The sequence below is a fragment of the Pan troglodytes genome, chromosome 18 (genome assembly GCF_028858775.2).
Source record: "Pan troglodytes isolate AG18354 chromosome 18, NHGRI_mPanTro3-v2.0_pri, whole genome shotgun sequence".
Classification (NCBI taxonomy): Eukaryota; Metazoa; Chordata; class Mammalia; order Primates; family Hominidae; genus Pan; species Pan troglodytes.
The window spans coordinates 33,815,900-33,830,093 of record NC_072416.2 but is presented as its reverse complement, the minus strand read 5'-3'; the positions used below and the strand labels follow the sequence as shown (position 1 = coordinate 33,830,093).

The 14,194-nt window shown below is 46.6% G+C and overlaps 1 protein-coding gene across 1 annotated transcript; it reads right to left on the bottom strand.

Moving 5' to 3' along the window:
* Positions 1-904: 904 nt before the first annotated feature.
* LOC107972336 (putative protein SNX29P2) lies at positions 905-10,177 on the bottom strand. The gene is made up of 4 exons (XM_024354069.3): positions 9,997-10,177; positions 6,620-6,690; positions 4,453-4,698; positions 905-1,284 (listed from the first exon to the last, which is right to left on the bottom strand). Exons 1-4 carry the CDS (start codon positions 10,023-10,025, stop codon positions 905-907), a joined length of 726 nt encoding a protein of 241 aa, XP_024209837.3. The 5' UTR covers positions 10,026-10,177.
* Between the last annotated feature and the right edge of the window lie 4,017 nt (positions 10,178-14,194).

Sequence of the window (14,194 nt, the reverse complement as noted above, 5' to 3'; positions counted from 1 at the left end):
TCGAACTCCTGACCTCAGGTGACCCACCCAGCTTGGTGTCCCAAAGTGCTGGGATTACAGGTGTGAGCCACTGCGCCTGGCCAACTCCACTGTTAAGGCAGCAGGTGCAGTGGATATTACAGCTATTCACACCCCTGCAGATAAACACAGAAGTCACCCTACCACAACTATTCTCCTAATGCTGCCTTCGTCCTGAGCTTCCTGTGCTAGTGGCAAGTCAGATGCAAGGAAAATCCAGAGTAAAAATAAAAAACAATAACAGGCACAGTCTCATCAGACTATGAAACCCTGTGAACCCTGTGAAATGAAAATGACAGATGTATGTATAAAGCAAGAATTTCAAGGCACACATTCTGACATTAACTTTGTATTAAGTGCCCTCAAATGTACTCTCTTCCCCTCTTTCAGTTCTCAAGGGAAGAGCAAATAACACTCCTTCCAAATAACACTCCTAAATCAACACCTGAAGAATGAATGATACCCTAGGCAAATATAAAACTTGCAGACCTATTTCACCCAATACCATAGAAAGAGAAAACGGTGAACTTAACCCCCTCATTAAAAGCACAAGGGGAGGCTGGGCTTGGTGGCTCATGCCTGTAAACCTAGCACTTTGGGAGGCCAAGGCAGGCGGATCACTTGAGGTCAGGAGTTTGAGACCAGCCTGGCCAATATGGTGAAACCCCATCTCTACTAAAAATACAAAAATTAGCTGGGTGTGGTGACAGGTGCCTGCAATCCCAGCTACTCAGGAGGCTGAGGCAGGAGAATAGCTTGAACCCAGGAGGTGGAGGTTGCAGTGAGCTGAGATCACGCCACGGCACTCCAGCCTGGGGGACGGTAAGACTCCATCTTACACACACACACACACACACACACACACACAAAGAAGCGTGAGGGGAACTTACTTCTCGGGTGACTCCGAGTGGCCCCTGTGCTTCCGTCCTGATGAGTTTCCATACACGTCATCTTCGTTTTCATCCACATCTTCATCATCGATGCTTTTCACATCAAGCTTCTGGTACCCAAACTCCCTGTTCAAAGACAGGGAATCAATTTTCCACGAGTTGCTGCTCTGACTTCCATTGGAGTTTGGCCCGAAGGGGCTTTCAAAGGCGGACATGATATTGACAGAGGAGCGGTCGGAGTTGTCCTCTGAGCTCTCCCCTGCCCCAGATGTCTTTTTAAACATGTCCCCAGAGTTCTGCTCATCTTCCTCATCATCAAATGAGATAATGTTGGTCACTTTCTTTTTCTTCTTCCGCTCCTTTTTGCATTTGGCATCTGGCAAAAAAAAAAAAAAAAAAAAGATATAGTATAAGAAAAAGTAGGCAAGACAAAAGGATGATGAAACCAACTCACTTCCAGTTTGTGGAAAATACTATTCGAGTGAGAAATACACTGTAACATGAATTCAGACTTTTTAAAATCCTCAGTGAAAATCTGTGTACAGAAGATTGAGCAGAATGGATGCAGGCCTCTCCCACTGATTTAAATAAACACACCACAGAGCACACCTTGAAACTGTTCCTTCTAAGCAGTCATTTTGATGTGAAGGATGCTACCATTACCAAAATGATCTTCAATGCTTCACTTTGGAAAATATTCTCATAGCTGGTAGATGAGACCAGGAGAACCAGCTGGGGGGTGTAGTCAAGTGTTGAGCAGCCTCAAATTCCTGCCATTCCTGTGCAATGCCCCATTGCAATGGGTCTTTGTGGCTCCTCCCAGCCAGAGGTGATGTCTATTTCTGCACCCTCTTGAATCTGACTGGCGTAGTGCTCTGCCTTTTTTTTTTTTTTTAAGAGTTGGGGCATCTCGCTCTATTGCCCAGGCTGGAGTATAATGGTGCAATCATAGCTCACTGTAACCTCAAATTCCTGGGATCAAACAATCCTCTGCCCTCAGCCTCCCGAGTAGCTGGGACTACAGGTGCATGCCACAACACCCAGCTAATTTTATTATTATTTGTAGAGATGAGGTCTTGCTGTGCTTCCCAGGCTAGTCTCAAAACTCCTGGCCTCAAGCAATACTCCCACCTCAGCCTCCTAAATTGCTGGGATTATAGGCATGAGCCACCATGCCCTGCTTTTACCAAAAGAATGTGGCAGAAAGGGCCGGGTGAGGTGGCTCATGCCTATAATCCCAGCACTTTGGGAGGTCAAGGCGGGTGGATCACCTGAGGTCAGGAGTTCAAGACCAGCCTGGCAAACATGGTGAAACCCCGTCTCTATTAAAAATACAAAAAAAAAAAAAATTAGTTGGGCATGGTGGCAGGTGCCTGTAATTCCAGCTACTTGGGAGGCTGAGGCAGGAGAATTTCTTGAACATGGGAGGCAGAGGTTGCAGTGAGCTGAGATTGCACCATTGCACTCCAGTCTGGGTGACAGAGCAAGACTCTGTCTCAAAAAAAAAAAAAAAAAAAAGTGGCAGAAATAACACTGTGTGAGTTCTAGTAGCTAGGCGTTAAAAGGTCTCAGCTTTGCCTTTGCTCTCCTGGACAGTGGCCCTGACCCCATACATAAAGAAGCCAGTTCAGCCGACTGGAGGATGAGAGTCCATGAGTAGAATCTGAGCAGCCCCAGCACGGATTCCAGACATGTGGATGGGGCCATCTTGGATCTTCCAATCTAACCACGAGCTCCCATGAGTGAGCCGAAGGAGCCCAGCAGCAGAGCCACCATGCCAACCTACACAAAAAAGTAACGAACTGCGGTGGTTTTAAGCCACTACATTTTTAAATCACTTCTTATATAGCAAATGCTAACTGAAAAAGAAATCAAGCTTGCCTTAGTGACCAGCTCTCACAGAAGACACTTTGTGCCCCTATTTTAATCATCACACTTGGATGTAAGACACTTTGAGCCAATTCCAAAAACCCAATCTGTCTAAACCAGTGTGTGATGTGGTGAGGCCTCACTGGTATAGCACAACTCTGAGATCACCTCAAAAGCAGTTCCAAAAATGGGTGGGACTGCTACTCCTGTGGGTGTAGAAATTTCAGTGTCTGTTACACAAAGCTGTCAACAGCCCTATCTCCTACAAGGTTCATGCAGGGTCACCATCAATAATTCCAAAGGGATGGCCACAGTTACTGCCTTGTTTAAGAGATTTGAGAATACTAAGTACTTAAGCCCAAAATTTCCAATTTCAACCAGATGCAGTGGCTCACACCTGTAATCCCAGCACTTTGGGAGGCCAAGGCAGGAGGATCACTTGAGGCCAGGAGTTCAAGACCAGCCTGGGCAACATGGCAAGACCCTGTCTCTACATATATACACATACATACTACAACAAAATTTCCAATTTTGCTGTAGTAACATCTTAATGTCCCAAAGGAATTAAAGGGTATTGAAAATTTCTCACCAAATTAATCTTAACTGAATCAACTTTCTTTTTTTATATTTAATTTTTTAATTAAAATTTTTAAAAAACAGGCTGGACACAGTGGCTCACGCCTGTAATCCTAGCACTTTAAGAGGCCAGGGCAGGCAGATCACCTGAGGTCAGGAGTTCAAGACCAGCCTGGCCAACATGGGGAAACCCTGTCTCTGCTAAAAATACAAAAAGAAACCAGGCATGTTGGCACATGCCTATAGTCCCATCTACTCGGGAGGTTGAGGCAGGAGAATTGCTTGAACCCAGGAGGTGGAGGTTGCAGTGAGCTGAGATCATGCCACTGCACTCCAACCCGGGCAATAGAGCGAGACTCTGTCTCAAAAAAAAAAAAAAAAAAAGTTAAAAAATTGAGACAGGGTCTCACTACATTGCCCAGGCTGGTCTAGAACCCTTGAACTCAAGTGATCCTCCTGCCTCGGCCTCCCAAAGTGCTAGGATTACAGGCATGAGACACCATGCCCAGCCTGAATCAACTCTCTTTTGCCTCCCCAGAGCCTAGAGTCAAACCTGACAACTCCTCTCTTTCCTGAGGCCTTAAATGCCATCCCCAATCAGAGGCAAGCCCAATGGCAGATGTTCCCCATAGCAGTCTATGCTTGGCTTTCATCCCTTTTATCCTAAGGATCATAAATTATATATTTTGTCATGAACTACCCACCCACACCCATCCCAAAGGAGACTGCAGGCTACCTGCTGGCAATCTGTCTTTCCTATTCAGCTCACCACCTAACACACAGAATACGATGAAGGAACAAATAAAGGAATGAATGAATGAGGATCAACGTCATCTGGCTCCCGGTGTCTCTCACACCCTCACTTTCCATTCGCTATGGTTGAGCTGTTCATTTTTCCACCCAGCAATTCTCACATCTAGGTAAGGCCATCAGAGCCCTTTCAGAGTGAATGAGGATGAGAAACAGAAACACAAATGGAAAACGCAAGTGCACTGGACTCCATTCCCCTTGGAATGACTTTCAGATGACGAGGTATGTCCACCCCATCAGCTACATTCTGATTCCCTCTGCTCCGCCTCGAGCACCGGTTCCCACTCACCAGCACTGACATTCCTGGACACGACGGGCAAGGGGTCGGTCTCCTGTTCAGGTTTGATGAGGATGGAGATGGCAGAGGAGGCTGTGATCTCCCTGAACAGGCTGCTCACTCCTTGCGTGGACTCCTTCAGCAAGGTCACATTCTGCGTTGACTCCTTTAAGAGGTCTGAAACGGTGGGAGCAAACTTACTCTGCCTGTTCAAATCCTTGTTGTCAATGTTAATCGCAAAGAGTATGGAGTTCGGACCTGTCCAAAAAAAGGGAAAAGTCTGGAGTGCTTGCTGATGGGCAGTCATACCACCAATAAGAGAAGACAGCTGCAGACAACAGATTACAGAAGAGGAGACACGTTGATCTTAAATAGGTATAAAAATACCTGCCACACAGAGGTTGCAGGGAGCCGAGATCGTGCCACTGCACTCCAGCCTGGGTGACAGAGCAAGACTCGGCCTCAAAAAAAAAAAAAAAAAAAAAAAAACCTCCCATGAAACTGGGGTCAGCAGACATCCGTTATCGTGGGAGTTGAGTCATGCCACATTTTCTCCCTAATAGCCAGGAAGATGAATATGAATAAGAATTCAACTGGGAGGAGGTAAAGGCACAAGTCCCGGGATCAGGCTGCCTGGGGGTAAATCCCAGCACTGCCACCTACTAGCTACAAGACCTTGATCCAGGCTGGGCATGGTGGCTCACACCTGTAATCCCAGCACTTTGGGAGGCTGAGACAGGCGGATCACCTGAGGTCGGGAGTTCGAGACCAGCCTGACCAACATGGAGAAACCCCATCTCTACTAAAACTACAAAATTAGCCAGGTGTGGTGGTGCATGCCTATAATCCCAGCTACTCAGGAGACTGCAGCAGGAGAATCGCTTGAACCCAGGAGGCAGAGGTTGTGGTGAGCCAAGATCATGCCATTGCACTCCAGCCTGGGCAACAAGAGTGAAACTCCGTCTCAAAAAAAAAAAAAAAGACCTTGGTCCAGCAACTTATCATCTCCCTGTACTCCAGTCGCCTTATCTGTAAGATGGGGACAATATTATCTTCCTCACAGGATTGTAAGTATTAAAGACAATCACTCACAAAACACTCAGCTCCATAAACCATCAAATGTGCACTGGTAACATCATCATCATTACTGTGGACAGAAACTTACACTGGGCATCTTATGATCTACAAAGGAAATCATGGTCAAATTCTTTTTCTCATCAATGGACAGGACTAACATAACCCCAGATATATGAGTTTAGTATAAATTTTCAAGGAAAAACAAAAAGGAGGCAACAAAGAACTTGGAAAGAGGAAGCAAGTTGCCCACTTCAGTCCAGCTGATTCCACCTTTCACCCTTTGAGTCAAAGGGTGAACAATGTAACAGTCCACCGACTAACATCAACCCAGGGTCTCTCCATGTTGATTCGTCGTGTGTGTGACTCCTGATCTCACATGATTCTCTCACAGCCCCATGAAGATGACTGCTGAGACAGCATGATTCCCACCTCACAGAGAGGAAAGAAAAGGCAGCAAAGCTTACGGCATCTGCCCCAGGTCACCAGGCAGCAAGGAGTAAAGCCAGGATTCAAAGGTAGGTCTCCCACCTCCAATTCCCCGCAATGCATATTACATCTCCAAAGCCCAGCTAAAAACCTTCAAATCTTCGCTTTCTCTGCCAGGGTCTCACATTCTAGATAAATGGACCCAACACGGTGGTCGGGCATGGTGGCTCACACCTGCAATCCCAATGCTTTGGAAGGCCAAGGCGGGTGGATCACTTGAGCCCAAGAGTTCGAGACCAGCTTGACCAACATAGTGAAACTCTATCTCTATTAAAATACAAAAATTAGCTGGGCGTGGTGGCAGGCGCCTGTAATCCCAGCTTCTCGGAAGGTTGAGATAGGAAAATGGCTTGAACCCAGGAGGCGGAGGTTGCAGTGAGCTGAGGTTGCATCACTGCACTCCAGCCTGGGTGACAGAGTGAGGCTCTCTCTTTAAAGAAATAAAAATTTAAAAACCAACATTCAGTGCTAGTAAAAGAAGGACAGCAGCAAGTGACTCATTGAGTTGTTGAGGGACAGAAGAATCACAACATTCCATGGCGCTGTGGAACTGCCCCAAGGCAGCCCCTCTGCCATGTGTCACAAGGCCTGGCGCCCTGGTCTGGGCCAGGCTTACCTGCTGCCGTGGTAGGAAGCATACTGGACCTTTCTTCATCCATCACAAAAGACCAGTCTTCATAAAAAGTACTGCAGATTGAAAGAGAAAAGGAAATCGTTCTTAGCAGTGGTTCTCTGTGTCCATTAACCAGGAAATTCCATTAGACGGCTCCCTGGAAGATCTGCACCTGGTCATCCCAGGAGGGATATGATTTGTCTGAGGTCTCTGCTGGTTTAAAGCTTCTGGTTACAAACAGAAGATTGAACACATACATCCTACAACTTCTTCGCTGGTCCCCCCCAACCCTCAGCTTTAGAGTACTAAAATAGACATGATATGTAAATGTATTTATAAAGCAGCAAAGTAGAACGGAGCAGTCAGGTGGGTGACTTCCACTCAAGCAATGTCCCCAAGAGACAGACAGGAAATCCAAGCCTGCCAACAGGGCTCGCCTGATTTGCCTAATACAAGAAGAGATCATTTCAGACAGAAATTACAGAGCCTCTATGGCTTCATCAACCAGGGCATTTAATATAATGCCTGCCTTGGCCAGGCACGGTGGCTCACACCTGTAATCCCAGCACTTTGGGAGGCCAGGGTGGGAGGATCACTAGAGGTCAGGAGTTCAAGACCAGCCTGGCCAACACAGTGAAACCCCATCTCTACTAAAAATATAAAAAATTAGCTGGGCATGGTGGCAGGTGCTTGTAATCCCAGCTACTCGGGAGGCTGAGGCAGGAGAGTCGCTTGAACCCAGAGGCTTGGTAAGCAGAGATCACGCCACTGTACTCCAGCTTGGGCGAAAGAGCGAGACTCCACCTCAAAATAATAATAATAATAATAATAATAATAATAATAATAATAATATAATGCCTGCCTAGGTTACAGGCCTGAAAGCCCACATTATCCTTGGAAAAGGCTAGGAGGCTAAAAATGCCCCACAAATCTAGATGGCAGTTGGGGTAGGGGTGTCAAGGAAGCCCACAGGGCCTGTCCAAGGTCATCTAGCCAATAAATGGTCCAGCCAGGGCTTAAAAGCAGGTCTCCCGAGTCCAGCTTCCAAGCTCTCTCTGACTTCATGTTAAGCAATGGAAACCAAAAATCCCCAATGCCATAACTTCCCCGCCAGGTCATTGAATTCTAAATTAATCAAGGAAAAAGTCAATTTCACTAAAGCAAAGTCAGGGATACATGACCTGTAGTTGACTGAGAGACTGGAAAAATTAGCCACTGAAGTGACTGAATACAACTAACAGAAAGAAAGAAGAGGAGAATTTCCAATATACTTTCCCAGAAAATGTTAGTAGACGTACAAACCACATGCTCAAGCTGACATTCTGACTGCACCTGATTCCTAAAATCATAATCCTTTAAAAATCTGAGCCCGTTTTCACGCATCTAAATGAATGTGTTTTCCCAACATCCAGCTGGGGAAGTGGCTGGTGATCCAGGTAAAGTCAACTGTGATTCTTACCTGCTGGACTGACTTCTCCTTGTTGGTCACTTCAACTTTGAGACTGAGTATGTAACTCTGAACTACGCGTAAATGATATGCTGGAAGGAGCTTCACAGAAATTCACTTCAAAAAAAAGGAGTAGGTCAGACACAGTAGCTCACACCTGTAATCCCAGCACTTTGGGAGGCCGAGGTGGGAGGATCACGAGGTCAGGAGATTGAGACCATCCTGGCTAACACGGTGAAACCCCGTCTCTACTAAAAATACCAAAAATTAACCAGGCATGGTGGCGGGCACTGGTAGACCCAGCTACTCGGGAGGCTGAGGCAAGGAGAATCGCTTGAACCCAGGAGGCAGAGGTTACAGTGAGCCAAGATCGCACCACTACACTCCAGTCTAGGCAAAAAAGCGAGACTTCTTCTCCAAAAAAAGGAAAGAAAGAAACAGGAGTGTGTTTTCCTTAACTAAAGCTGGTTAATGCCCTAGAGGTCCAGACATTCTCAGCCTCCGAACTCCGACCGTGAGCAGTACACAGGTGTCGTCAGTGTCAGTCCTCCTGGCTCCCAAGCCCTCCCATTTTGGACACATAGAGTCTTGCCATACAATTGAACAAGGAGCCACAGGCAACAGAGAACTTTAAGGGTATTTTTAAGAGCCCCAGTGCACAATCCCAGAAGATCTGAGACATTACCAGTAGAGAGGTGACCACAGCAGTAGATAAAGCAGAAGAGGAGACCTAAACTAGGGAACACAGGGCAAGATATAAAATCAAGGGAACACGCCACACTACTCACAAACTGCCCACTTATTGAATTCAGTGAAATTTCACTGTTGAAGATCTGGGCGGTGCTGATCAGGAAGTTACTTAAGGAACCAGAACAGGATTCATCAGGGTCGCTCCGTATCACTCAAGGACACAAAACAACTTGTCTAGTCCACCATTCTCAGAGCAAAAGTAATGGCCACGGCCAGGCACAGTAGCTCACTCCTGTAACCCCAGCACTTTGGGAGGCCTAGGCGGGTGGATCACCTGAGGTCTGGAGTTCGAGACCAGCCTGGCCAACATGACTAAACCCCGTACGCACTAAAAATACAAAAAATCAGCTGGGTATGGTGGTACACGCCTGTAATCCCAGCTACTCAGGAGGCTGAGGCAGGAGAATCACTCGAACTGGGGAGATGGAGTTTGCAGTGAGCCCAGATAGCAGCAGTGCACTCCAGCCTGGGCAACAGAGTGAGGCTCCGTCTCAAAAACAAACAAACAAACAAAAATGACTTCCTTCCCCAATGTAAAATTTCCATGTTTTTTTCAGTTTGGGATTGAATGAATGCAAGAATCCCAAATTAAAATTCTACACCTGGCATGGTAGCTCATACCTGTAATCCCAGCACTTTGGGAGGCTGAGGCGGGAAGATTACTTGAACCTAGGAGTTCGAGACCAGCCTGGGCAACACACTGAGACCCCATCGCTACAAAAAAATTTTTTTAATTAGCCAGGCAGGGTGGCATACACTTAGGGTCCTAGCTGCTCAGGAGGCTGAGGTGGGAGGATTGCTTGAGCCAGGGAGGTCCAGGCTACAATGACCCGTGTTCATACCACTGCACTCCAACTTGGGAAACAAAGCAAGACCCTGTCTTTAAAAAAAAAAAAAAAAAAAAATCCAGAAAGTGAAGAGGAAGCTATGTCCTAGGACAACAGCTCTCTCCACATCCAAGCTGGCTGTATGCAAGTGCCATGCCGAGCCCGTTACAGGCAGTCTCTCAATGATTCTCCCCCAAGTTTCTCCACAGCTCAGCAGAACACTCCGGAGCTGTCAGAGGGAGGCCCACTTGCCCCAGATCGGGGAACTAGGATGAAAATCCAGGTGGTCTGACTACAGACTCCAAGATCTTCACCCCTTGCTCCATCCCATTCCAGGTCCCATCCCGGCCATGTACCTGAGCCTGCAGCGGTCGGCCAGGAGCATGTGCAGGTAGCGCTCCAGGGAGTGTTCGTTGAGGGCACAGCGCAGCCAGGTGCGGCCCCGGCCCACGTCTGAGGCGATGTGGCGCAGGGAGTAGAAGCGCTGCAGCTCGTGCTTGTTGAGGACCTCCTTCACGTAGTACCAGAACACGGGCTCTATGGAGAGAGGGCACAGGCGCCCGGCACTCGGCCTGGGGCACTCAGCACTGGGAGAGGAACACACAAAGCCTCTAGGCGATGTTGGAGATTGTAACAGAGTATCCCCTTAGCATGGAAAAGGTAGGAGATAACACCAAAGACATGGTATCAACCCAGATACTCATCAATAGTGGACTAGATAAACAAAATGTGGTACATTTACACAAAGGAATACTATGCAGCCATGAAAAAGAACAAAATTGTGTCCTATGCAGCAACATGGATGACTGGAGGCCATTATCCTAAGCGAATTACACAGAAATAGAAAACGAAATAGTGGATAGTCTCACTTATAAATGGAAGCTCAACACTGGGTACACACAGACATAAAGATGGCCAACAACAGACACTGGGGACTGCTAGAGAGAGTAGAGAGGGAGGAGAGCACGGACTGAAAAACTACCTACCAGGTACTATGTTCACTACCTGGGAGATGGGTTCAATCGTGCCCTGAACCTCGGCATCACACAATGTACCCAGGTAACAAACCTGCACATGTACCCCCTGAATCTAAAATAAAAATTGAGGCTGGGAACGGTGGCTCATGCCTGTAATCGCAGCACTTGGGAGGCTGATGTGGTGGATCACTTGAGGCTAGGAGTTCAAGACCAGCCTGGCCAACACAGTAAAACCCCATCTCTACTAAAAATGCAAAAATTAGCTGGGCATGGTGGCGCACACCTGTAATCCCACCTACCGGGCTGGCTGAGGCAGGAGAATCACTTAAAACCAGGAGACGGAGGTTGCAGTGAGCTGAGATTGCACCACTGCACTCTGGCCTGGTGACAGAACAAGACTCAGCCTCAAAAACAATAATGAAATAAGAAAAAAAGGTGGTAGATACAGAAGAGTATATCAAAAATAAAAATGACTCTAAAACCTCTCATCCAGAAAAGACCAATATTGACATTTTCAAGAATTTTCAGTCTTTTTTACTGCACTTTTTTTTATAATAAAATCAACATTTGCTGTAGGCTGAATTATAATCCTCAAAGATATCGACGTCCTAAGCTCCAGAATTCTCTGAATATTACCTTATATAGTAAAAGAGTCTGTGCAACTGTGTTAGGATCTGGAAACTGGGAGGTTATCTTGCATAATCCCTGTGAGGCTGATGTAATCACAAGATCTTCATAAGAGGCAGGCAGAGAGAAACTTGACACAGAAGAGGAGGACATGATGTGGCCAGAGAAGCAAAGACTAGAATGGGGCAGCCATAGCCAAGGAAGGTGGGCAGCGAGCAGACTCTGGAAGGGCCAGAAACGGATTCGGCCCTGAAGCCTCTGGAAGGAAGCAGCCCTGCTGTCACCTTGACTTTAGCCCAGTGAAATGGATTGGGGACTTCTGGCCTCCAGAACTGTGGGAGAATAAATTATAGTGTTTAAAAGCCACCAACTGTGTATTAATTTGTTACAGCAGCCAGAAGAAAAGAACACATCAGGCCAGGCACAGTGGCTCATGTCTGTAATCCCAGCACTCCGGGAGGCCGATGCGAGCGGATCATCTGAGGTCAGGGGTTCGAGACCAGCCTGGCCAACATGGTGAAACCCCATCTCTACTAAAAATACAATAATGAGCCAGGCATGGTGGCAGGTGCCTGTAATCCCAGCTACACAGGAGGCTGAGGCAGGAGAATCACTTGAACCCAGGAGGCAGAGGTTGCAGTGAGCCGAGATCGCACCACTGTACTCCAGCCTGGTCGACAGAGCAAGACTCTGTCTCAAAAAAAAAAACAGGCTGGCGCGGTAGCTCACGCCTGTAATCCCAGCACTTCGGGAGGCCAAGGCAGGCAGATCACGAGGTCAAGAGATCGAGACCATCCTGGCCAAAATGGTGAAACCATGTCTCCACTAAAAATACAAAAATTAGCTGGGCGTGGTGGCACACGCCTGTAGTCCCAGCTACTTGGGAGGCTGAGGCAGGAGAATCACTTGAACCCAGGAGGCGGAGGTTGCAGACAGCCAAGATCACGCCACTATACTCCACTCTGTCTCAAAAAATAAATAAATAAAACCACATCATATTGTATGAGTGTATACGCATACATATTTGTATGTGTAATTTTGTATCCTGATTCATTTATTTTCTTGTCTAGAGCATGAACATTTTCCTATTACAATTAAAAGTCTTTCAAAGATGATTTTTGATGGCTTTCCAGTAAAACAACTATTTCCCTACTGCTAAGGGCATGGCACATGGCCAACTTTCCCTCTGTACAGTAAAGAACACCCCTATACATAAATAATTGTCCTCATTCCTAGTTCCTTAGGAAAGATTTCCACATGTCAAATTACTCAGTCTGAGGATAGGAACAGATTTAAGGCGTTATGGGAAACCTAAGAAAGTTTGTTTTTATCCATAAGATGGTCATTCCTACAACTACTTGTATCTCCTCACATCCCACCACTTTTTATCCACATGTACACAGATTTTTAAAATTTTTTATATACATTTTAAGTTAATTATTATTTATTTATTTTTGAGACAGGGCCTCTCCCTCTGTCACCCAGGCTGGAGCTCACTGCAGCCTCAACGTCCTGGGCTCAAGTGATCCTCCTGTCTCGGCCTCCCATGTAGCTGAGACACAGGCACGCACCCCCATGCCCAGCTAATTTTTTAATTTTTATTTATTTGTAGAGATGAGATTCTGCTATGTTGTGCAGGCTGGTACCAAACTCCTGGCTTCAAGCGATCCTCTTGCCTGAGATTCCCAAAATGCTAGGATTACAGTCGGGAGCCACCATGCCCAACCCCAGATATTTTCATAGTTGTAATGCTAGTGTATACATAATTTTGTGATCAATTTTCTTCACTTAACATTGGCTCTTTAACATTTTTTCATGCTGGCAATAATAATAACAGCAGCAACAGCAACTACTATTTACTGGGCATTAACTATGCACCAGCCATTGCAGTAAACACTTTACATCTGACATCATCACAACCAAGGCCATCGCCATGTGAAAGACAAGGTCTGAAGCCAGGACAAGTGAAGCGACTCGCCCAGCAACACAGTTAGTAAACAGTATGGCAGAAAGGGACCCCAGAGCTCACTGCAAACCACTAAATCACACTGCCCTGCAAAATGAGGGGACTTGGCCTTCCTCAAAATGATCACGTTCACAACTGTTTAATATTCCAAGTAGGGGAAGCTGAGTCTTTGCAGTCAGACCTGGCTTCCAATCTAGGACCTAAACAGGCTCACAGTCCCCTCTGAAACGTGACAAAGGCTTTGAACCTGCCTTCCAGAAGGAGGCAAGTACACCCATCTCCAGAAACTGCATGGCAGGCTAGTTAAGTTCACTCTAATGTTTCAATTCAACTTCACTAGGATCCACTGCATTCTTCCTGGGAGCTGTGAACCGAGCTAGGCTATGTGTCACCAGCTAGAGACAACAAGAACTCGTCCCTAAGGGGCTTCCAGTCCAGCAGGCAGGACAACAGAGAAAAAGTCCATTCAACCAAATGACCTTGAGCAAGTCACTCAACCATGCTAAGCCTGAAAATCCTCTCCCATAAAATCAACACAAAAGTGCAGAATCGCCCAGGGTTACTGGGGTAACTAGAAAGGGAAGGAAAGCACCGAGCACAGTGCCCAGTCCATGATGACCAATCAGCATTTGCTTAATAATTAATTCCCTTCATAGCAGAGGGCATTCGCGTGGGTTCCTTTTTGTGTTAGCAGCATCTAAATGTATACATCCGTATGAGCGTGCATAAGTATTTGTGGATCAAGCCAATCACTGGGATCATTTAGAATAAACTTCCCAGGAATAACAAAAACCAGCAAAAGGGCAGGTCCCTCAAGACTGTCTTCTGTCTCAATCCCTAAATGTCAAACTAATCTACTTCCCAAGCTCATCCGATCAGTCAAATCCACACAACTGTACAAAACAGCCTTCCTTCCACTCTCCGCCTCACTCAGAAACCAGGACGGGGAATCTGGCGACAACAACGCCCTGGGCCAGCTGGCCA

Coding starts and splice junctions, on each gene's coding strand:
- LOC107972336 (XM_024354069.3), bottom strand. CDS start 10,025: ATGCTCCTGGCCGACCGCTGCAGGCTCAG. Junction 6,691..9,996: donor GCCGACCGCTGCAGGCTCAG/GTACATGGCCGG, acceptor TTCAATCTGCAG/TACTTTTTATGAAGACTGGT. Junction 4,699..6,619: donor GCTTCCTACCACGGCAGCAG/GTAAGCCTGGCC, acceptor TTTTTTGGACAG/GTCCGAACTCCATACTCTTT.